General features: G+C 40.5%; 1 protein-coding gene across 1 annotated transcript in view; it reads right to left on the bottom strand.

Annotated features, from left to right (window-relative positions):
- The window catches only part of LOC124606003 (dynein beta chain, ciliary), an 809,537-nt gene that overhangs the window by 54,848 nt on the left and 729,319 nt on the right, over positions 1–25,370 (bottom strand). The window contains exon 76 of the mRNA XM_047137965.1: positions 15,293–15,468. Coding sequence (XP_046993921.1) covers positions 15,293–15,468 — 176 coding nt within the window. The remainder of the gene's footprint in view (positions 1–15,292; positions 15,469–25,370) is intronic.

Below are 25,370 nucleotides of genomic sequence, written 5' to 3'. Positions count from 1 at the left end.
TGACGCAGTCCCTCAGCCACATACTCCCGACGATCAAGTACCACAGTTGTGGAACCCTTGTCCGCCGGAAGAATGACGATGGATCGGTCAGCCTTCAGATCACGGATAGCCTGGGCTTCAGCAGTGGTGATGTTGGGAGTAGGATTAAGGTTTTTTAAAAAGGATTGAGAGGCAAGGCTGGAAGTCAGAAATTCCTGGAAGGTTAGGAGAGGGTGATTTTGAGGAAGAGGAGGTGGGTCCCGCTGTGACGGAGGACGGAACTGTTCCAGGCATGGTTCAATTTGGATAGTGTCTTGGGGAGTTGGATCCTTAGGAGTAGGATTAGGATCATTTTTCTTCGTGGCAAAGTGATATTTCCAGCAGAGAGTACGGGTGTAGGACAGTAAATCTTTGACGAGGGCTGTTTGGTTAATGGCCAGCTTCACACGTCCGTCCACATTAAACCCACCAACAAGCAACAGTACCTCCATTATGACAGAACCTTAGGCCCCCTACAAAACCTTTCACCCGACTCCATCAACCTCCTGACCCCACCAACACCCCGCACCCCTACCTTCTACCTTCTTCCCAAAATTCACAAACCCAATCATCCCGGTCGTCCCATTGTAGCTGGTTACCAAGCCCCCACCGAACGCATCTCTGCCTACGTAGATCAACACCTTCAACCCATTACATGCAGTCTCCCATCCTTCATCAAAGACACCAACCACTTTCTCAAATGCCTGGAATCCCTACCCAGTCTGTTACCCCCGGAAACCATCCTTGTAACCATTGATGCCACTTCCTTATACACAAATATTCCGCATGTCCAGGGCCTCGCTGCGATGGAGCACTTCCTTTCACGCCGATCACCTGCCGCCCTACCTAAAACCTCTTTCCTCATTACCTTAGCCAGCTTCATCCTGACCCACAACTTCTTCACTTTTGAAGGCCAGACATACCAACAATTAAAGGGAACAGCCATGGGTACCAGGATGGCCCCCTCGTATGCCAACCTATTCATGGGTCGCTTAGAGGAAGCCTTCCTGGTTACCCAGGCCTGCCAACCCGAAGTTTGGTACAGATTTATTGATGACATTTTCGTGATCTGGACTCACAGTGAAGAAGAACTCCAGAATTTCCTCTCCAACCTCAACTCCTTTGGTTCCATCAGATTCACCTGGTCCTACTCCAAATCCCATGCCACTTTCCTTGACGTTGACCTCCACCTGTCCAATGGCCAGCTTCACACGTCCGTCCACATTAAACCCACCAACAAGCAACAGTACCTCCATTATGACAGCTGCCACCCATTCCACATCAAACGGTCCCTTCCCTACAGCCTAGGTCTTCGTGGCAAACGAATCTGCTCCAGTCCGGAATCCTTGAACCATTACACCAACAACCTGAAAACAGCTTTTGCATCCCGTAACTACCCTCCCAACCTGGTACAGAAGCAAATAACCAGAGCCACATCCTCATCTCCTCAAACCCGGAACCTTCCACAGAAGAACCCCAAAAGTGACCCACTTGTGACAGGATACTTTCCGGGACTGGATCAGATTCTGAATGTGGCTCTCCAGCAGGGATACGACTTCCTCAAATCCTGCCCTGAAATGAGATCCATCCTTCATGAAATCCTCCCCACTCCACCAAGAGTGTCTTTCCGCCGTCCACCTAACCTTCGCAACCTCTTAGTTCATCCCTATGAAATCCCCAAACCACCTTCCCTACCCTCTGGCTCCTACCCCTGTAACCGCCCCCAGTGTAAAACCTGTCCCATGCACCCTCCCACCACCACCTATTCCAGTCCTGTAACCCGGAAGGTGTACACGATCAAAGGCAGAGCCACGTGTGAAAGCACCCACGTGATTTACCAACTGACCTGCCTACACTGTGAAGCGTTCTATGTGGGAATGACCAGCAACAAACTGTCCATTCGCATGAATGGACACAGGCAGACAGTGTTTGTTGGTAATGAGGATCACCCTGTGGCTAAACATGCCTTGGTGCACGGCCAGCACATCTTGGCACAGTGTTACACCGTCCGGGTTATCTGGATACTTCCCACTAACACCAACCTGTCAGAACTCCGGAGATGGGAACTTGCCCTTCAGCATATCCTTTCTTCTCGCTATCCGCCAGGCCTCAATCTCCGCTAATTTCTAATTTCAATTTGCCGCCGCTCATACCTCACCTGTCTTTCAACTTCATCTTTGCCTCTGTACATCCGCCCCGACTGACATCTCTGCCCAAAAAATGCCCAAACTCTTTGCCTTTACAAATGTCTGCTTGTGTCTGTGTATGTGTGGATGGATATGTGTGTGTGTGCGAGTGTATACCTGTCCTTTTTTCCCCCTAAGGTAAGTCTTTCCGCTCCCGGGATTGGAATGACTCCTTACCCTCTCCCTTAAAACCCATATCCTTTTGTCTTTCCTTCTCCTTCCCTCTTTCCTGACGAGGCAACCATTGGTTGCGAAAGCTAGAATTTTGTGTGTATGTTTGTGTTTGTTTGTGTGTCTATCGACCTGCCAGCGCTTTTGTTTGGTAAGTTTCATCATCTTTCTTTTTAGAGATATATATATATATATATATATATATATATATATATATATATATATATATATATATATATATATATATATATATATATATATATATTGAATTTAATTGATGAAAGGAGAAAATATAAAAATGCAGTAAGTGAAACAGGCAAAAAGGAATACAAACGTCTCAAAAATGAGATCGACAGGAAGTGCAAAATGGCTAAGCAGGGATGGCTAGAGGACAAATGTAAGGATGTAGAGGCCTATCTCACTGGGGGTAAGATAGATACTGCCTACAGGAAAATTAAAGAGACCTTTGGAGATAAGAGAACCACTTGTATGAATATCAAGAGCTCAGATGGAAACCCAGTTCTAAGCAAAGAAGGGAAAGCAGAAAGGTGGAAGGAGTATATAGAGGGTCTATACAAGGGCGATGTACTTGAGGACAATATTATGGAAATGGAAGAGGATGTAGATGAAGATGAAATGGGACATATGATACTGCGTGAAGAGTTTGACAGAGCACTGAAAGACCTGAGTCGAAACAATGCCCCCGGAGTAGACAATATTCCATTGGAACTACTGACGGCCTTGGGAGAGCCAGTCCTGACAAAACTCTACCATCTGGTGAGCAAGATGTATGAAACAGGCGAAATACCCTCAGACTTCAAGAAGAATATAATAATTCCAATCCCAAAGAAAGCAGGTGTTGACAGATGTGAAAATTACCGAACTATCAGCTTAATAAGTCACAGCTGCAAAATACTAACACGAATTCTTTACAGACGAATGGAAAAACTAGTAGAAGCCAACCTCGGAGAAGATCAGTTTGGATTCCGTAGAAACACTGGAACACGTGAGGCAATACTGACCTTACGACTTATCTTAGAAGAAAGATTAAGGAAAGGCAAACCTACGTTTCTAGCATTTGTAGACTTAGAGAAAGCTTTTGACAATGTTGACTGGAATACTCTCTTTCAAATTCTAAAGGTGGCAGGGGTAAAATACAGGGAGCGAAAGGCTATTTACAATTTGTACAGAAACCAGATGGCAGTTATAAGAGTCGAGGGACATGAAAGGGAAGCAGTGGTTGGGAAGGGAGTAAGACAGGGTTGTAGCCTCTCCCCGATGTTGATCAATCTGTATATTGAGCAAGCAGTAAAGGAAACAAAAGAAAAATTCGGAGTAGGTATTAAAATTAATGGAGAAGAAATAAAAACTTTGAGGTTCGCCGATGACATTGTAATTCTGTCAGAGACAGCAAAGGACTTGGAAGAGCAGTTGAATGGAATGGACAGTGTCTTGAAAGGAGGATATAAGATGAACATCAACAAAAGCAAAACAAGGATAATGGAATGTAGTCTAATTAAGTCGGGTGATGCTGAGGGAATTAGATTAGGAAATGAGGCACTTAAAGTAGTAAAGGAGTTTTGCTATTTGGGGAGCAAAATAACTGATGATGGTCGAAGTAGAGAGGATATAAAATGTAGGCTGGCAATGGCAAGGAAAGTGTTTCTGAAGAAGAGAAATTTGTTAACATCCAGTATTCATTTAAGTGTCAGGAAGTCATTTCTGAAAGTATTCGTATGGAGTGTAGCCATGTATGGAAGTGAAACATGGACGATAAATAGTTTGGACAAGAAGAGAATAGAAGCTTTCGAAATGTGGTGCTACAGAAGAATGCTGAAGATTAGATGGGTAGATCACATAACTAATGAGGAAGTATTGAATAGGATTGGGGAGAAGAGAAGTTTGTGGCACAACTTGACCAGAAGACGGGATCGGTTGGTAGTACATGTTCTGAGGCATCAAGGGATCACCAATTTAGTATTGGAGGGCAGCGTGGAGGGTAAAAATCGTAGAGGGAGACCAAGAGATGAATACACTAAGCAGATTCAGAAGGATGTAGGTTGCAGTAGGTACTGGGAGATGAAAAAGCTTGCACAGGATAGAGTAGCATGGAGAGCTGCATCAAACCAGTCTCAGGACTGAAGACCACAACAACAACAACATCATAAAATACATCAGAGAACATATAAATATGACAGTGATCCGTTTTTGTGTACTTGTACATTGTAAGAGTAATACACTAGGTGGTATACATGAACTCTCTGGCATATTTTGAGTTGTTATCTTTGCCGCATTATAGAAGTTCTGATGCTGTAAGTCTGTTTTTATAAATCATCACTGTATATTCTGCTTTCAGATATAAAAGTAACTTATGTATGTTCCAGAATTACTTGCAGTTATTTATGTAGATAAATTATGAAGCCAAATAATTGGCGACACCATCTAAAAACTTCTGTATCTTTCAGCAAACGGCATAGGCTGCAAGCAGCTAAATACACACGGGTGAAAACGTGCAATGGTGACAAGTTATTCCACGAGATCACTGACAAAATTAACAAACTTCAGAAGGACATAGAGATTTCAGAGCTAGCATTTACAATACATTTGGGTATGAGTTCCATACAGGACAACAAAAATGGCATTAACTCTGCAACACCTACACATTGTAACACAGTGGACACTTTTTCCCAGGTGACAGACAATATTAAAATAGACTTACAGTATCTGCCAGCTCAAATAAATGATCCTGTGTGGTGACCAGAATTCTATAGTGGAGCCACAATCACAGTTCAGAGCAACAAGATGTTTCAGTGGCTCACCCCCATTATGATTGCAATTAAAAGCCCTCCATTTACACCACCATCACTGCAAACATAGTTCAGGTAATGGAGAACACATTCCAGCAGCAAAAGATAGATAATGACCATGACAGTTTACACTGGTGATAAGCAATGTTGACCAAGAAACTGTAACAAAGGTGTCTAGCATTTTAGTGCACCTGCCACCAGACAGAGCTTACAATAAGCTGAAAGAATAGCTGATCTCTCACTATACGAAGTTCATTGACCTCAGAGTGATTGGTTGGTTTGTGGGATTAAAGGGACCAGACTGCAACAGTCATCGGTCCCTTGTTCCAAAAACTTAAAAACACATACACAGAGTAAAAAAACGGATAATGGAGACAACAGATGACACAGGTAAAAATAAACTCAGACAAAGAACAGACGAAAAGAATTACAATCACACAGAGTGTGACAGTGGTTGGCCGAGCATAGAGACAAAAAAGGAAAAGCCAATCACCGAGAACACATTCAAAATTCAGACTAAATCCGTAGGCCAAAGGCCAGACTCGACACAAAATATAGACAAACACTTAAATCATGTGATAAAAGCCCCCTGCCCGAATAAAATGCAAAGCTAAGTCCCCCATGGCAGAGTCAGCTGTTAAAAGGGCATGGAGCATATCAGGCAGTGCTAACGTCTGCCTGGACACAGCTAAAAGGCGACACTCCAACAAAATGTGGACCACAGACAAAACGGAGCCACAGAGCGACACAGAGGGGGGTCCTCACGACGCAATAAGAGGCCGTGCGTCAGCCGGGTGTGCCCTATGCGTAGCTGGCAGAGGACGACAGACTCCTTGTGAGAGACCTGCGCGGAGGACCGCCACACAGTCGTCGTCTCCTTGATGATGGAGTTTGTTTGGCATGGGCAGGTTGCGCCATTCAGTGTCCCATAGTTCAAAAATTTTGTGGCACTGGTGGCCTCTTTCGCCAGGCGGTCAACATTTTCATTGCCGGGTATCCCAACATGGCCTGGGGCCCACATAAAGACCACAGATCGGCCGCAATGGGCAAGAGTATGCAGGGACTCCTGGACAGCCATCACCGGACAAGAGGGAGGGAAGCACTGATCGATAGCTTGTAAACTGCTCAGGGAGTCGCTACAGATAACGAAGGACTCACCTGAGCAGGAGCGGATATACTCTAGGGCACGAAAGATGGCGACCAGCTGAACAGTGTAAACGCTGCAGCCAGCCGGCAATGAACATTGTTCGGAATGGTCCCCTAGAGTTAGAGCATAGTCGACACGAACCGTCAGTGTAAACAACGCCAGAACCCTGATACGTGGTGAGGATGGAATAAAAGCGGCAGCGGAAGGCCTCCGGAGGGACTGAGTTCTTCGGGCCCTGTGCCAATTCGAGCCGAAGGCAAGGGCAGGGCACACACCATGGGGGTGTACGTGGAGGGGCCCGGAAAGGAGGTGGGAGATGGAAAACCCCAAGCCCGGAGAGAAGCTCTCTGACGCAGACGGCGATCATACAACCCGACCGGGGCCAACGTTCTGGGAGACGGACGACCAACTGCGGGAACAGGAGATGATAATTAGGATGTCGGGGCAAGCTAAAAACATGGGCAGCATAAGCGGCCAGTAAACGTTGGCGCCGTGACTGCAGTGGAGGGACACCTGCACCCACAAATAAGCTGTTCACAGAGCTGGTCTGGAAAGCACTGGTGGCAAGGCGCATCCCGCTGTGAAGGATTGGGTCCAGCACCCACAACGCAGAAGGGGATGCTGAACCATAAGCTAGGCTCCCATAATACAGACGGGACTGGATTATGACCTCAGAGTGAGCCATGTACTTTATCAGGAGAAATCCGGTGACAAGACACCATCAGAATTCTGGCAACATCTGCGCAACTTAGTAGACAGCTCTGGAGTTCCTGACAATTTGTTGCCTCATGTTTGGTTGCAACAACTACCGACACAAGTACAAAAAATGTTGGCAGGATACAAGGATAGACAATCCAACAAATTACTGCAGGCCACAGAGGGAGTCTATGTAACACTCGAGCCACCCACAGCAATTGCAATGACATCAACAGACCTGCCTGACAGAATCGATTACTGCTGGCCAAAACCACCTGAGGTTACAACTGTGGACTGTGCGGCCATCACACAACAATGCCCATCAACTGTTTCCGACAAAATTCAAGATTTAAGAGCCACAGTGGAAGTGATGGCAATGCAGCCACAGTGGAAGTGATGGCAATGCAGCTGCACATGCAGAAACAATGACAAGGTGCCAATTGTCAAAACCAGGGCCAGTTCAAGTTGATGCCACTAGTATGTTAACCACAATGACAGCAGAAAGGCTCTCATGAGGTATGCTGGTATCATAAATGTTTTGGACAGTACACTGCAAAATGTATGTCACTGTGCATTTATTGAGATGCTCAGAGAGTCCACAATGACAGTATGGTGTCTGCATGCTATCGTCAGAAGCTACCGCTGTACACATATTCTACTATGCTGAAAAGACTGCATGTGGCAGAGTGGCATACCTGCCCAGTGTTTCTTGTGGACACTGGCTCACCCATCAGCATGCTGTCTGTTAGCCACACACCACACAACAAGACAGACATTACACCACAACTGAAGGCAGTTAATAGTTCCATGATCAACACTTATGGATACAAAGTGTGCACCATCAACGTTGGTTTCTTCTATCAGTTCATGTGGTCTTTTGTAGTCACTGGTGTCACCAAACCTATATTAGGTGCCAACTTTATAGCACATTTTGCATTAGGGCAGGGAACATAGTTGCTAAGTTTAGCAGACAGAAGTAAAATAGCAGGAGCTAGAGACAATCAAGCTTAGAGTGTGCTACAAATTACAGACAGCCTAAGCCCCTCAAAGACACACAGCACAACTGCAACATGAAGACCATGAAGTAAGCAAGCAAATGAGTTGCAAATACAAGTTCACTGTAACTGCATCAATTACTACATCTGTACTGGACCAGGATGGCCAGTCTCACTACTCACACATAGAATCACACCAGAACAGATGATAGAGATGAAGGCGATTTTTGAGGAAATGTTACAGTCTGGAGTTATTTGCCAGTTGGACAGCTCATGATCTTTGCCCCTACACCTTGTTCACAAGATAGATGGTTCGTGCAGGCCATGTGGTGATTACTGGACATTACACACAGTAACAATCCAGGACAGGTGTCTGGTGCCCAACATACAGGAAGGACCTCATGTGTATGCTGTCCAGCACAATAGTTTTTAGAATCCTTGACTTTGAAAATTAGAACCCTTAACTGTGAAAAAGCATACAATCAGATACCAGTCGCTACTAGTGACATATCAAAGACTGAGGTGATCACACCATTTGGTTTATTTGAATTTTTATTCATGCCTTTTGTTCTAAAAAATACTGCCCAGACTCAGCAACGTTTCATTAAGCAGGTACTAAAGAACTTTTGTATCACATACTTGTATTAAATTTTGGTGTTCTTGGGTCGTGCTCGAGTGGGTGAACAACATCTGTGCAATATATGCTGGTAGCTGTTTGACCAAGGAGTGGAAGAGTAAAGTTACCTTCCTGGGCCACACTGTTTTGGTCAATGACATTTGCCCATTAACAGGTAAAGTTACAATGTTACAATCTCTCTTGAAACAAGCAAATTATCAGCAATTGAGATGCTTCCTGGGAATGAAAAATTTTTACCGACATCACCTTCCCATAACGGCAGCTGTACAGACAGAGCTCGTGGGTGCACTTGCAGACCATGATGCCACAGGATGCTGATCTGTTAAATGGACACCCAAAATGGAGAAGGCATTCCATGACCCCCAAGTGAACTTAAGCCAGGTGGTGTTACTCACTCACCCATTTCCTCATGCACACCTTGCTTCAGCCATTGATGTGAGTCATTTGGCAATCAGTGTAACGCACAACCAACATTCACATCAGCACTGGTGACCACCAAAGATTTTCTCTAAAAATTTACAACCATCCCAATAGAGGTGGAGTACATATGATAGTGAATTGATGGAAATATACAAGAAAGTCAGGTACTTCTGACCTCAAATAGAAGCTCGACTATTAATCAGATCAAAAACCCATTACCCCTGCATTTGAGAACGTTAGTGACAAATGTTCACTTAGACATTTTTGATATATGCTGCATTCATAAGCCAGTTGACAACAGTCATCCGCCACATAAAAGGCACAAAAAATTTTGTGGCTTACTACTTTTCTCATATTTCTGGGGTGGCAGAGACAAACAATAAAAAACCCACTGTGGAACGGCCACAGACCTGCAGTTATGACAACTGTTAAGTGACTCATCTAAGGGACAAATTTTGAACAAATTTCTGTGCCCAACTCTAAGTTGAAATTGTGGTGTGATGTTTCCCAGACCAAACCAATAAATTCTGAAGAGCTGCGAAAGAGAGTCTTTGGCAAAGTTGTGAAAGACAGCCTTTGACAGTGCCCATGGCTTATCTCACCTGGTGGCCATCACTATCATTAAATACTTACTGTTCACTGTGTGTGTGTGTGTGTGTGTGTGTGTGTGTGTGTGTGTGTGTGTGTGTGTGAGAGAGAGAGAGAGAGAGAGAGAGAGAGAGAGAGAGAGAGGGAGAGAGAGAGAGAGAAGAGACCTTCTGTGAAAACACACACACACACACACACACACACACACACACAAGTCACACTAGCCTTTGCCCAGTGGCTTCGTATATCAGGGTGTATACGTGGACAAGGAAAAAAAATTCCCGGATTTATCCTGGATTTCCCGGTTAGAAATACACTTTCTCCCGGGTGGAACATAGTTTTTCCCTGTTAATTGACAGTATATTTTCTCTCGGAACTGTATAACTTATCAATCCTTTGAATGGTTATTGTTTTATACATGCACATAGAATTTCCCGGCACTTTAGAAAATGAAACACCTTTTGGAAAGATGTTTGATGTGCAGTAACATGCACGCTGCATATTTTCGTATTGCGAAAGTATAAATTCGAATTCCACCAAGCACCACATGTTACTTTCCGAAGCATTGAAATCGAAATTGCGATGCGAATTTGTAAGCCAGTCATAGTTCATGTCACGTGATCTCACCAGCCGATGACAGCATATATTCAGAGCTTCGGACACGTGGTGTAGTCAGCCAATAGCAACATCACTGTTAAGTAGCGCAAACACGCGAACGGAAAAGTTAATGGTTTCAATTAATATATATAATGTTGCTACAAGAAAAACAAAGCTTTCACATATAATATTGATCTCTAAGGCCCATATGCTGCAAGAGAAGCTAAGCTTTCACATATAATATTGGGCTTTTATGCACGTATTACATTTTAAGATATATCACACAAATGTACCAGTAAATTTTTTAATAACGACATAAAAGTGTGATCTTCTGGGCTATAAATTCTTCTAAGTAGCTCGTCATCAAAGAGCTGATTTTTAAATGAGTCCCAGATTCCCAGTGAAGTAGGCATCGACCTTATATTAAGCTTTTCAATGTTGTTTCAGGATGTAAATTTCCTTGGGTACCAGTACTTTGTTATCTCATGTCTGGTTCTTTGTTATGGCATAATGCCATACATTCTAGGAAATGAAAACGTACACTTGAAATGCTCTGAACAGTTGAAACTAGCCTATAGTTTGAAATTAAACCCTTTGTTTCAAAAATATTGACTGCCTCAGCGGAAAAGATTAGTGAAAGAAAATTTCTTCAGCAAACCGATAAAAATAACTTCATTGTTCTGCATGGCAATTAATGCTTGACTGTCAGAAAGGTGGAAATAAAATAAAATCTGAAACTAATAATGTATTTTGGCCATCCGTAATTATGTGAATGTATTTTAATTCACATGACAGCTCCCGGCCAAAGAAATCAATTTTGTTTTCATTTGACATGAGTGCAGTAGACGAAGAGGAAACAGCAAAATCACTAAATGTGAACACGGGTCACATGGAGACAACCCACTTCCCTATTATAACTCAGGCTGCTCTGCGCATCAGACCCGTATCTACGATATTTCCGAACCGGGGCAATAGAAGATAGTGGCGTCCCTCGAGCGTTTGAGATAGGACGTCGAAAATTTAAAAAAATAGAATTTTGAAAAATACGTTCATTTTGTAGCGCACATCTTTCTGAAGACTCTGATACATAAAACATACGTGTCCGAGGAATTGTAAGACATGTTATCTGACCTTAAGTGTGCCAAAGTGCAGCGCCACACCTCTTCACACAGCATTCTTCTATCGCACGTCACTGTATTTCGCTCTGTGGAATTGAAACGTGTATATTTTGTACTGGATTCCATCAAACTATATTCAGGACAGTGGAAATTAAAATGTCCTATGGTGCCTCTCCTGCTTCCAGTCTGCCAGTTTGACATCCTGCCCTTCTTTCTTTTCTTTTTTTTGAGAATAAAAACTCTTCAGAAAATTTGCACTCTTTATTCCCTATTAGCTAACAACTTGCTGCTTTGTGTGACATAAAATTAAGTATAGGATACATAAAGCCAGTAAGGAGAAGAGACAAGCAAGACAGTACACATTTCTTCAATCTTTAGCTCCTAGATTTTTTTCTACCTAATCTTGTTACAGCTTTACATGGCGTGCTTTCCTTTCTGCGAAAGGATCTATTACCTCATCAAAGTTTGTCAAACGTTTTGCTACATGAAAAATCGAAATGTCGTTGTCTAATACTGAAAAAGCTGTAATTACAAATAGACCCAAGACTGGTGTGGTTTCTCGACCTGATTACTTGTATTTTGTCACTGTCTGCGAGATAAAACAAAACAGGGCTTTATAATACTGCAGCAATTGTAACACACACCAAATAAACGAGACCGTTTTGGCAGAAATGGTCGTTTTTATAACACGGCAGATTATAATTCACAAAGTACCAATATCAAATGCCTATTAGGCCTACTACAAGTAAAAATCTTTATGTTAGGAAATAGTTTTACACTTCACTCATACGCTCCAGTTTCTCAAGCTTGAGATCGATAAGTAGTAATGGGAAATTTTTATAGAAATTTGAAATCGTCTTATTCTTCCATAATTTGTGTGATGTCCCCGTTTCTTCTCCTTCCTCGTTCTAACAAACAATGTTGTCATCACTAATTCCGTATCTATTCCTGCCAATGTCAAATCTTATTCGCTAGTTAACTTCACTAACTCTGCCAGAATCACCAGTTCTCCGGTTAGGCATTGTTACGTGTTCGTACAATGCGTTTTCCGCGCTACTTCCAGAATAGACCTTAAAGCGGCTGCTAGCCGGAGACTGTAGAACTGGCCCTTGCTAGTATTGCGATCTGGCCAAAAATTTTCTGTCAAAATTTCATTTTCTTGGATACATTGAGAAGATAATACGTAATCTCTCTTACCTGTTATCTCTGTTAGTCGTTTATTCGCACTCTGGTAGTCTGAATCTATGGATTTGGCTGGTAATCGTAACAATGCTCATCATTCGCAAACCCTATCAACCAAATAGTCAGACAGTGGTTGGCTTTCTTTCGTTCGGCTATACTCTGCTCAGCTCGTATAGCCCCCTTTGTCTGCAGGAAAGTTTATTTCTAGATGTGACGAGGATTCCACTGACAGAGACATCACGTACACGATGCATGCATTCACAAATCAACTTATGGTTCATTCAGAAATCAACTCAGAATGTTTTCAACAATGTTCACAAACCGACAGGGACACGTTTCAAAGTCATACGAATAATCGATAGACCAACGTGCGGTGGATGCTAGGCGCTTTGTGAAACAAGTTTTATATGAATTTGCCCCCTCCCCCTCCCCCACACTCCTAGATCCAGGGCTGCTGCGCAATCTGGCAGCTTGGGCATGCCAGTAAACTTTTTCCCGGTAGCACCTAGCTGCTTTTTTTTTTTTTTTTTTTTTTTTTTTTTTTTTTTTTTTTTTTTTTTTTTTCTGTAGCCAGAAGTGGAAGAAGGTACTACTCAACTGCGCATGCGCATTATCCCACTCATAACTGCTAAAACAAATCTAATGTTAACAGTTGTGACGTCATGCTCATCGGAGGCAATTTGTTGTTACAAAGCATTGCAAAGTCTTACTAAAGCCTTTGACACATTTTGCTGTTGGCAGACGCTTGTATGAGCACTGTGTTCTGTGCACTGTGTTGCTGTATATGGCGCATTTCCTTTGCAATTTAAGTTTTATTTTAGTTTTTTCTCTCATTCATGTTTTATGGCTGCAGTATTATTCTGCAGTAGCAGGATACAGTAATATCCTTTGTTAGAGTATTGGTTCTTACCAGTCAAAGTAACAAAAATTTAACTGAGAACAAACACAATGAAAAAAGTCCTGGATTTCAAAAAAATTCACAGGTTTTCCCCGGGTTTCTCCCGGATGAAAAAATTCCCAGGTTTTTCCCGGATCTCCCGGTTGTCCCAGGTCGTAGACACCCTGTATATGTATGCTTTTGACACATATATTGAACACACCTCTCCTCCCCCTATGTGTCCACCTCTCTCTACCTCTACCTCTGTCTCTCCACCACATCCTCTCCCGCCTCTATCTGTCTGTCTCCTTCTCCCACTCTCTCTGTCTCTTCATCTCCTCCTCTCCCTTTCTTTGTCCATTTCTTCCACCCCACTCTCTCTGATCATATCCTCCTCCCCTTCTCTCTTTCAATCTTCACATCCTCCTCTTACTTTCCCATCTGCCTACTACCCTTCTATACCTTCCACTTGCCACTTGCATCATTGTGAAAAATTACAAAATTTCAATAATTTGTAATAGTGTATTTATAAGTTTTTGATTGCTTGAAGCAAGCTCGTCAAATGTGGATGAGTATTAAGCTTGTCAAATTTGGATGAGTATTAGTAAGATTTTTGTGGTGGAGTTGTTTTCATGTAAAATTAATGAATAGAAAGATCTAGAATAAACACAAGGTAATGTTGACTTGGTTATTAACATTGTAAAAATGCACTTTAAATTGATTAATAAAATAATTAGGTGCAGAAATAATGTGCCTATAACTCTATTAATTATAGTAATGAAAATAATTAAGCATAATGTCTGAAATTTGGTTATCTTTATAGTAATAGTTGTATAGACCTATGTTACAAAACTTGTAAAAATTTGGTTTACATCAAACATTTTCATTCTTTTGTAAAGAGTAATTCACACTTGAATATTTGTAAAAACACAATTTTTCATTGTAAAAAGTAATTGTTTTGATTATACACTAGTAATCTGCTATTGTTACTTCTTTATATATCCAACAGTGGCTGCAGCCACAACAAACAGTTTGTGAGTGTGTGTTGAAGATCTAATTCAGCTGTTAAAGTCATGGTTCAGGTAAGTTGTTACAAAATGATCTTGAAGATTGGAAAGGTCAAGAATTGGAAAAATTTGAGAATATTTTTGTTATATCTGTGAAGAGTAAATTGGAAGCTGCATGGAAATGTTGTCAAGTTACTATTTACAATGGGAGATCCCTGGACCTAATTATTCAACAATGAAGTTAAGTACTGGCATTCACATTATCTTTTTCTAACATTACCTGATTGAATACTGAATCATGGTGATGCATATTATTTTAGTGTTTCAACTAAATCACCTGTAAAGTACATCTTATTTTTTGCAAAAATAAAAAAATACTGTTTTATTTAAATACTTGGATAGTAATGTTAGAATCCTAGAGAAACACTGAATGTATGAGCATGTACATAACTCACATGTGCGCACCCACACTCACACACACACACACACACACACACACACACACACACACACACACACACACACACACACATTGTTAGAAAATTTGAAAATATGACATCTTGAAAGCAGAAGATTACATGATAACTCAATAAAAAAAAGTTAAAAATAACTAGATCTGTGTATCAGAACAGAAAATACAAAATGTAGTGGCCAAGGCGAAATAACATCGTGCACAGGTTTGATAGAAAATGCTGTTTATTATGGAGAAGGTCTACTCACAATAAACAGAAAGAAACTGTTGAAATAGCTATAAAATGTTAGAACTAGTGATTCATATTACATATGATATTATGCATTATAGTTAAAGTTATTCCTTCATTTTGATTTGATAGAGTGAATACTCACAAGTCCAGGTTGCATTAATTCTTCTAAGTAGGAAATGCAGAGTCGGCGATCCCAGTCATCAGTTATGTGTCCACCATACATAATCTCACCAAACAGATAACGCAGATCTTCCCATGGAACTTTAGAATTTGCTTCTAAATAGTTGTATAAGACATTCACACTAATTGTCAGGTCACCTGAAATATATTTTGCAATAATGCATTAAATTATGTAACAATATATTAAACACTTTAGAAAATGTTTGGTCAGGGATTATGTTGCTGACAACTGAAATTCTGGTGTTAAAAATGAAATGTGGTAAGTATGTAATGAGACTGTGATCCTCTAATTGCTTAGTCACATGGGACAAGGTTGATATTAGAATGCAGTACTTGGTTCATGGAATCTACTAGTTAGCAGCTCGTGGTCTTGTGATTCATGTTGTTGGCCGTCACTCACAGGGCCTCAGGTTCAATTCCTGTCTGAGTCAGGGATTTTGTCTGCCCTGGATTGGGTGTGTGTGTTGCTTCATCATCATGCCATCATTAATGCTGCACAAGTCACTGATGTGATGTCAAATAAAAAGAATTTCACCAGGTGACCACAAAAACACATGCACATTTTATTTCTTCATGGGATCTACTTTACAAATAATTGCCCACAACCACACAGAACACAGCATGGCTAGCTTCACTAAATATGTTATGTATTCATTAACTGTATAGTTGCAAATAATGCTGGACAAATAAATGTTAGTAATTATACCCATTCGCTTTTCCTTGAAAAGTAGTTTTATCAGATTATATCAAGTTCTGTTAATATAAACTGATTCTAAAATACCCAGCAAGCATAGGTTCTTCAACACAGTTTAAAGCTTCTGTTGTAGTCTAGAGGAAGAACTTAATGTATAATATCATACAAGTTCAGCCACACTACTGCTCATATAGTGCAGTGTCCTAACACCTATGAAAACTTGTTTTCATTGACCACAAAGTCATCCTGACTCGTGATGTTTAAGTATCGCAATACACTAAAATTCAGTTTTTCATCTCTGGCCATGAATGTCCAAATCATCTCTACAGAAAACAAAACCATTTACAATACTAGAGACTGTTGGCTATATAAAGTCCACAAAAATTTTGTAGTTGACAGCAATCTGCTCAAAGACTGGGTTCTTCTTCCTGTCTTAAACTGCTATCTAACCAAGTCCCAAAGCTGAACCTCTACTGCCACTGATGCAGCGTTTATTTTCCAAACATGAAGACAGTTAGAGCATGAAGCATGGAACACATTAGTGAAAGTACCCTTTTCCATCCCCGTCACTGACCTGCTTCAACTGACCAGAGCAAAATTTAGTAAGAAGCCCACTATTTAAATTTAGACATTCACTACAATGAAGTCTACTACAGTGGTTTTTCTCTTTTGTTTTTCCATGCCAAGTGAGAGATATTTATAACATGAAATATATGTACTTGTATTTGTGCAAAACAGCTGTCGCATAGCAAATTATACAAACATTGGTTCAACATTTAATAGATCTATTTATATGTTGCAACTTCACTGTCATGCTAGACCTGCGCAGTATTACAGTCTGTAACAGGTCCACTGGGTCTCTTTTAACCACAATAATGGTAAATCTATCTGACAGAATTCCAAGAAATAAAGATAAAATCTCCAAATGTTATTCTACTAATTAAGACAGTATGTCATTTTGAGTTGGATTTTTATACAGTTTTCTCTATTGCAATCAAACTTCGTATTATTACACACCACTTTTGAATTACAGGAAACTTTATTACTCACTCTTTCAATTATATGCTAATTTTACCATGAAATCATAATTATATCTACAAAACTTCTAGATAAAAAGATAGATAATATGTATGTTTACACTGTGGCTATAGTTACTTGTAAATTTAGAAGTTTGCTGATAACTGGGTCCACAGCCTATACAAAAATTTTTAAATGAAATTTTTGGAGTGTTAAAACATTGTTTATTGTGATTGCAATTTTGACATGTTGTTATTTTCAAATATCCTGAAAACAGTAAGTTGTCAAATATAATACATGTAATTATGAAATTGACAAACAATGGTGGGTTTTAAACTACTTATGTGGAATGTTCTAACCCACTGAATAATAAAAAGCTGTGCCATGCTGTGTAAGAGCATTTGCACGAAATGTTATAAATTTATCAGCTGTTCTATATGCCATATACCAAGTGTACCGATATAAAATGAGCGTGAAGATACAAATGTGTCGATAAGGAACATTTATTGTGAACGAGCCTTAATTTTTGTTTGTTTGGTTGGCATGACATCTGTCAAAGATATTTAGTATGCATCAAGTCAAGGAACAAACAACATCATATGTTTTTATCATGTTAACAATGTCAAATTTTGTACCAGAAAGTGATGATTTGCGGGAAGCATTAATTTTTGTTTTCATCTGAAAAAAAGTGCTACAGAGTCACATCAAATGCTTGTTGAGGCATATGGTGATCATGCTCTATCAGAAGCAACATGCAAAAGATGGTTTCAACGGTTGAGAAATAATGATTTTGATGTAAGAAATGAAGAATGTGGAAGACCACAAAAAAATTTCGAAGACGCCGAATTGCAAACAATATTGGATGAAGATGATACTTTGAGTCAGAAGCAAATGGCAGCAATGCTAAATGTTGCACAACAAACAATTTCTGACTGTTTGAAAGCTATGGGAAAGATCCAAAAGTGTGGAAAATGGATGCCACATGAATTGAATGAAAGACAGATGGAAAACCGAAAAACCATATGTTAAATTTTGCTTCAAAGACATGAAAGAAAATTAATTTTGCATCGAACTGTTACTGGCGATGAAAAATGGATTTATTTTAAGAATCCTAAATGGGAAAAATCATGGGTTAATCCAGGACAACCATCAATATCGACTGCAAAACCAGATTGGTTCGGCAAGAAGACAATGCTCTGTGTTTGGTGGGATAAGAAAGGTGTGGTGTATCATGAGCTTCTAAAACCCGGTGAAACTGTGAATACTAATCGCTACAGACAACAAATGATCAATTTGAAGTATGCATTGATCGATAAAAGACCAGAATGGGACAGAAGACATGGCAAAGTAATTTTTTTACACGACAATGCACCTGCACACGAAGCAAAACTGGTTCAGGATACAATCAAAACACTTGGCTGGGAGCTGCTACCCCACCCGCCGCCGTATTCACTAGACCTGGCCCCTTCTGACTACCATTTATTTTCACCAATGGGACATGCATTGGCTGAGGAACACTTTTACTCCTACGAAGAAGTCGAAAATTGGATCTCATTGGTTTGCTTCAAAAGACGAACATTTCTATTGGCGTGGTGTCCACAAATTGCCAGAAAGGTGGTCAAAATGTATAGAAAGCAATGGTCAGTACTTTGAATAAAATGCTTTTACTTTTCAATTCAAAATTAATGTTTCATTTTCACAAAAAAAAAAAAAAAAAAAAAAAAAAAAAAAAAAAAAAAAAAAAAAAAAAAAAAAAAAAAAAAAAAGCTCAGTTCATACCGGTATTAAATTTCATGTAGTAGGCATGGTAACTGGATCATGAACAATAGCATCGTTAAGAAAATAATTGCCTAACACTAAAATTGCCTTAGATATGGCCCAGTTACCGTTCTTAGAATAGAATCACAGTTAAAGTCACAAAGATTATTACTGCTCAGATAAACCAAGATATAGAAAATAACAACCTTGCAAACAAGGAAAACCAGAACCAGAGAGTTTTTGAAATTAACAAGAAATTAATTGAGAACAATGCTATCACCCTCAAGGCATATAAAAGGAATAGTTTGGTCACTATAATTTGAGACAATTACACTCCTAAAATGCACAATTTCTTTTCTGCCAATGGTATTGTAAAGTTAAATTTAATGCCTTTCTTACAAAAGAAGTAAATAAGTGTGATTTTATTTTTTTATGAAAAAAACATAAATAAATAAAAATAAAATGAATCTTGGTTATGAACCCGCACAACTCTACCTTACATGCTCAACCAAAGGTCCATAAAAGCGGTATCCGAATTTGCCAAGTTGTTAATTATGTAGACAACCCTGTCTATAAATTCAGCAAAAAATTAGATACTCTGTTTAAAGAATATTATGTTTTGGAAGAAAATTATACTGTTAAAAATTAAATGAACTAAGAGCCAAAATTAAATACATCTCCATTCCTGCTAATCATAAATTTGCTTCCTTGGACATAGCTATAATATTTACTAACATTCTGATTCAAGAGACTATTGAAATCATTGAACAGAATCTTCTCCAACACAAGAAAGTCAGTGTACAAAAAATTAATGAAATCATTACTTTAATACATCTAACACTCTCTTATAACTATTTCAAGTTCAATGATGAAATCTTTTTTATAACCTGAGGACATTTCCAAGATAATTGTATAGTCAATACACTTGCTGACATTTTTATTAACCATTTTGAAAGTCAGTTCTTTAAGAAATTCCTCACCACAGCTAATAAAATTGAATACTATAGCAGATGTGTGAATGACACGCCAGTGCTATTTAAAGGATCACTCAGTGACACTGACATCATTTTAGCACAACTCAATAGTATGCACACTAATACTTAATTCCACCATGGAATCAAAAAAACAACATGCTATTAACTTTTTGGATTTGACTCTAAAGAATGACAATGACACTCATAGATTTGGCATCTATCGTAAGCCCGATTGCACTGACAATGTCATCCACAATAACTACTGCCATCCTGTTCCATTATGTGAGTCACAGACTAACAGTCTTCCACCAGAAAAAAACAGAATTAACAAAGAACTAGCAATCCTTAGACATGTAACACTAAATTATGGCTTCCTTCCACAAATGATTGATAAAATATTTGCTGCAAAATTACTCAGTCACAATGCTAGTAATGAGATCACATTGCAGAAAGAGGAAGAAGCTAAAACTAAATATTTATCCCTTTCACATGGAGGATCTGTTTCTAAAAGAATAGGTAAATAATTACATAACTCCTAAGACTAGGCTTCTGTACTAACTAAGCATTAGGTCTCACAATACATCACAGTATTGAACACAACAAACGTTATACACAATCTGGATATAAATCAACAGTGGAGAATGCAATGACTCTCATATAGAACAAACTGGAAGGAGTTTCAGCGTTCATTTTATGGAATACAGTAACACCAGTGATAATTGTAAATCATCCTTTGTGAACCACATTTGGACAACTACACACGTTAGATATCACTGAAAAGTTTTTAGAAATTCTCCATAAAGTAGGAGGAGGAGGGCAGCTTGACTACTTAGAAGAGATCGAAATTTGTATGGCATTTCAAGACCAGCCATAATTCATTTTGAATGAACAGACTGACCTTTAAAATTCGAAATTCGTGGACTGTTTCAGGAACACCTTATAATCTAGTTAATCCTGGCAAATATTCTAGACCATGCTATACTTATTCCTACTTCACATTGCTGCTTTCATGTATGTCTGAGAATTTAGACCTTCTTCTATATTTGTATTTTTATGTATTGTTTTATTTTGACCTGATAAGTCACTTCATTTTTTTCCTGCTTTTAAACTATATTCTCAATATCATGCACAGATTCCCTTTTCATTTCTCACATATTTTCATCACTTTTCTCTTTTTTACACACACATTTCACAATCCAGATCTTACTGACTTCATATTAGCACCTTTGGATTCCGTAGCTCAAATTCTTTGCATGTTTACATCTTTTCTTTTTTTTGCGATCCAGTTACATGCCTACTACACGAAATTTAAATGACAGTGGTTACATCATTATTTCACCAGCTCTATAATGTATATGGTATATGGAACAGTGACATATTTACAACTCTTGTAAATGCTCTTAGACAAAAATGAAATTTTCACTCTGCAGCAGAGTGTGCGCTGATTTTGAAACTTCCTGGCAGCTTAAAACTTTGTGCCGGACCGAGACTTGAACTCGGGACCTTTGTCTTTCGCGGGCAAGTGCTCTACCAACTAAGCTATCCAAGCACAACTCACAACCCATCCTCAAAATTTTACTTCTGCCAGTACCTCATCTCCTGCCTTTCAAACTTCACAGAAGTTCTCCTGCACAACTTGCAGAGCTAGCACTACTGGAAGAAAGGATATTGCAAAGACATGGCTTAGCCACAGCCTGAAGGGTGTTTCCAGAATGAAATTTTCACTCTGCAGTGGAGTGTGCGCTGATTTTGAAACTTCCTGGCAGATTAGAACTGTGTGCTGGACCGAGGCTTGAAGTCGTGACCTTTGCCTTTTGCGGGCAAGTGCTCTACCAACTGAGCTACCCTACCACGACTCACAATCCGTCCTCACAATTTTACTTCCACCAGTACCTCGTCTCCTACCTTCCAAACTTCTCAGAAGTTCTCCTGCAAAACTTGCAACCAGCACTACTGGAAGAAAGGATATTGCGAAGACATGGCTTAGCCACAGTCTGGGGGATGTTTCTGTGAAGTTTGGAAGGTAGGAGATGATGTACTGGTAGAAGTAGAATTGTGAGGACGGGTCATGAGTCGTGGTTGGGTAGCTCAGTTGGTAGAGCACTTGCCCACAAAAGGCAAAGGTCCCGAGTTCGAGTCTTGGTCCGGCACACAGTTTTAATCTGCTCTTACACAGCATGGTACAGCTTTTTATTATTGAGTGGGTTACAACATCCTACATAAGTAGCTTTGAAATCTTTACTACCAGTGTTTGTCAATTTCATAATTACATTTATTATATTTGATGACTCATTGTTTTAAGAATACCTGCAAATGATAACATGTAAAAACTGCAATTGCAATAAATAGTGTCTTAACAGCGAAAAGTGGAAATGATTTGATCTGAAAACCTGTACATTACTACAACTTTGCTGCCATGGTGCGCATCACACATTTTGAGTAGTGCACTGTTCGGCTTCTCCAGGCCCCCACCAGAGGTTGCCAATCATCATCTGGCACCTCAGTCACCTACAGCCGATAGCCAGCAGCCCCTGGCAGGCAAATGCTCTACATATTGTCATGCAGTGGCTCAGGCCAGCAGTCTGTACCTGTTACCAAACTACCTTGTATCTCTCACTCTACTGTGTTGTACTACTTGTGTTTACACAGTCACACTGTGAACTAATAAACTGTACATTTCTTATAAGTGTGTCTTTTATCACATTCAGACCCATAACACAAGTTGCGATGGTTAGAACTTTCGTGTGCTCAACTTCAGAACTTTTGTGTGCTCAGATTCAGCAACTGCTTCTACAGTGACAGCACCTTCTTCCAGCCATCTTGAACCACTGCAAAGCTACATCGACAGTACAGGCTCCACTGTTTCCACTGTACCGACCACTGCTTTCTGCTGACTGATGACTCTCCTGCACATTTGCAACCTTTTTGTCACATGGCTCCGCCACTGTTTTGTTGCATTTAGGGTAATGGATGTGGATACTCGTGACGTTTTCTTTTTGTCTTAGATTTCTCCTTGCATGTAACAGTTGTGTCTTTCAGGCCCCTTTCCAGAGGCTGGCTTCACTTTCCTTTGATGTCAACATAGTTTTAATGTCACCATCACCTTCATCACATGCACACCCATGTTATTGGCACTCAGTGGAATTTTCCCAGTGCTGTTGCAGCCACATCAATATAAATGTCATTTTCTTCTGCACCCTCATTGACTCCTATGAAAACTCCATGGTCAAGGGTGCGATCCTTTCCCTAGCACCTGCTGAGGCAGTTTGTCACAGTGCCCTTTGGTGTGGATCCATCCTTGAATGCTGTTTTCCGTGCTGTGAGCACTCAAATTGAACTGGGGGAGGGGGAGTGACATCATCATCTTTGTTAGTGAACCACATCGATGCATAGCAACAAGCCCATTGGGCAAAAAGGAAGTCACTGCCATTTACACCAGGAAATGAAGCATTGTAATGGACAACCACATTGCCAACAATAACAAGGGCACTGTGTGGCACTTCAGTCATGACTCTCATGCTTTGTGCAATTTGAGAGCTGCATGTGGACAGCTGAACTGCTGTTTCACTCCTCTAATTGCAAAAGTATTCATATCTGGGCTCCCCACCATTGGCTCCTGTCAGTCACTGCGTGCTAAGCTACTGCATACAAAATATTTCTGTTCTTGGTTGATTTACTGCTGCCACAACTTACAAATTTGTTGTCTATCCTACCACATATTTAGTTGTTCCCAGTCTTCATATTATAAATTTGTTTGGGTTACATGTTTTTGTTGCCTTTGGAATTTCTCTTATTGCAACATACTTCTGCCTATCTGCCATACATCGAAGCATGCAAATGTGGACGCACTGTCTCAGCTGCCCATTGGGGCCTGATCCACTGTCTGATCACAACAAATCATTGTGTTTTCCATTTTACATAGAAGTAAGACAACTATTGATGGTGTCACCATTACCAGTTCCAGGGATGCATCCACAGTTGCTCTGGACACAGTGCTTAAAAGAATCAATCATAAGGTGGAATGCTTGGCTGTGTCCTGCCACAAGTGTTCAAATCATTATGAAGCACTGCACAGTCTTTTCCTCTTGGCCCCTCTATCTTGGGACAGAATCCATATCCACTTTGCTGGACAATTTTGACTTTTCTGGTTATTGGTTATAAGCACCTTTTCCATGTTCCCTTGTGTTGTTTGTTGTTTATCTACTGCAGCAGATTCAACTGTCACAGCACCATCAAACAATTTTTCTGTCAAAGGCCTATTTTGTACAGTGGTTTTAAAGGACAGGCTTCCATTTTTACGCATCTCCTTTTACAATTTTTTCTCCTGCAATGTTGCTTGTCTACTGCAGCAGATGCAACTGTCACACCACCATCAAACAAATTTTTTGTCAAAGGCCTATTTTGTGCAGTGGTTTTAAATGACAGTCCTCCATTTTTACTCCTCTTTTTACAATTTTTCCTCCTGCAATGGCATCTATCGGTATCGCAGTTCAGTGCCGATAGCACACTACCCAGGTAGTGCCCTCCTGCCTTTCTGCTGATGGATCGCCTCTACGCGGATGACACGGTATGGCCACTCAATACCTCTGCAGTGCCTTTCTCTCATGGCAGGAGCAAGCGGTGGGGTGGTGGTTAAAAGGGGGGGGGGGGTTGCGGTGGGGGGTGAGAGTTGTGGGAGATGTCAGGCTTCCTCAGTGTGCCCATAGCTGTCTCCTGCTCCGATGTGGGTGCCTCCTCCAATAGCCCAGGTGCCTTCTCCACCAATGTGGGTACCTACTACCCAGGAAGCAGCCACTTCTTGCACCAACACAGGTGCCTCCAACACTGACACAGATCCCACCTAAAATGATGACAGCACCTGCTGCCTTCCTGCTGGTGCTGCCTATCTTCCCTCCACATACAGTGGCCCCTAAGCACACAGCACCTGGAAATGAGTCCAATGTTGAGCTACTCCTGTCTGTGGGGTGCCAAGGTCACCCACCTGCTCAACTGCAGGGGTAGGAAGGCATGGGTGCACACTCCCTTGGCCCTATTCTTTGGTCTTTGTGGGCCTGGAACTGTTTTCAGGGCATACTGAAAACTATGGATGAAGGGCAACATGCATATTCCACATTTCTACATTTCTGGAAAGCATTTGACATGGTGCCCCATTGCAGGCTTTTAATGAAGGTATTAGCATATGGAATAACTTCACAGATATGTGAGTGGCTCAAAGATTTCTTAATTAATAGAGCAAAGTATGTTGTCCTTGACGACGAACGTTCATCAGAGACAAGGGTATTGTCAGAAGTGCCCCAAGGGAAGTGTGATAGGACTGATATTATTATCTATGTACATAAATAATTTGTCAGACAGGGTGGACAGCAATCTGCAGTTGTTTGCTGATGATGCTGTGGTGTGTGGCAAGGTGTCGAAGTTGAGTGACTGTAGGAAAATATGAGACAACTTAGACAAAATTTCTAGTTGCTGCCACGAATGGCTGCTAGCTCTAAATGTCAGAAAATGCAAGTTAGTGTGGATGAGTAGGAAGATAAAACCTGTATGTTCAATTACAGTATTACTAGTGTCCTGCTTGACAGTCACATCATTTAAACATC

Source organism: Schistocerca americana, chromosome 3, assembly GCF_021461395.2.
Source record: "Schistocerca americana isolate TAMUIC-IGC-003095 chromosome 3, iqSchAmer2.1, whole genome shotgun sequence".
In the NCBI taxonomy this organism is placed as follows: Eukaryota; Metazoa; Arthropoda; class Insecta; order Orthoptera; family Acrididae; genus Schistocerca; species Schistocerca americana.
The sequence above is the reverse complement of the archived record's forward strand: the minus strand, read 5'-3'. Positions and strand labels throughout refer to the sequence as shown.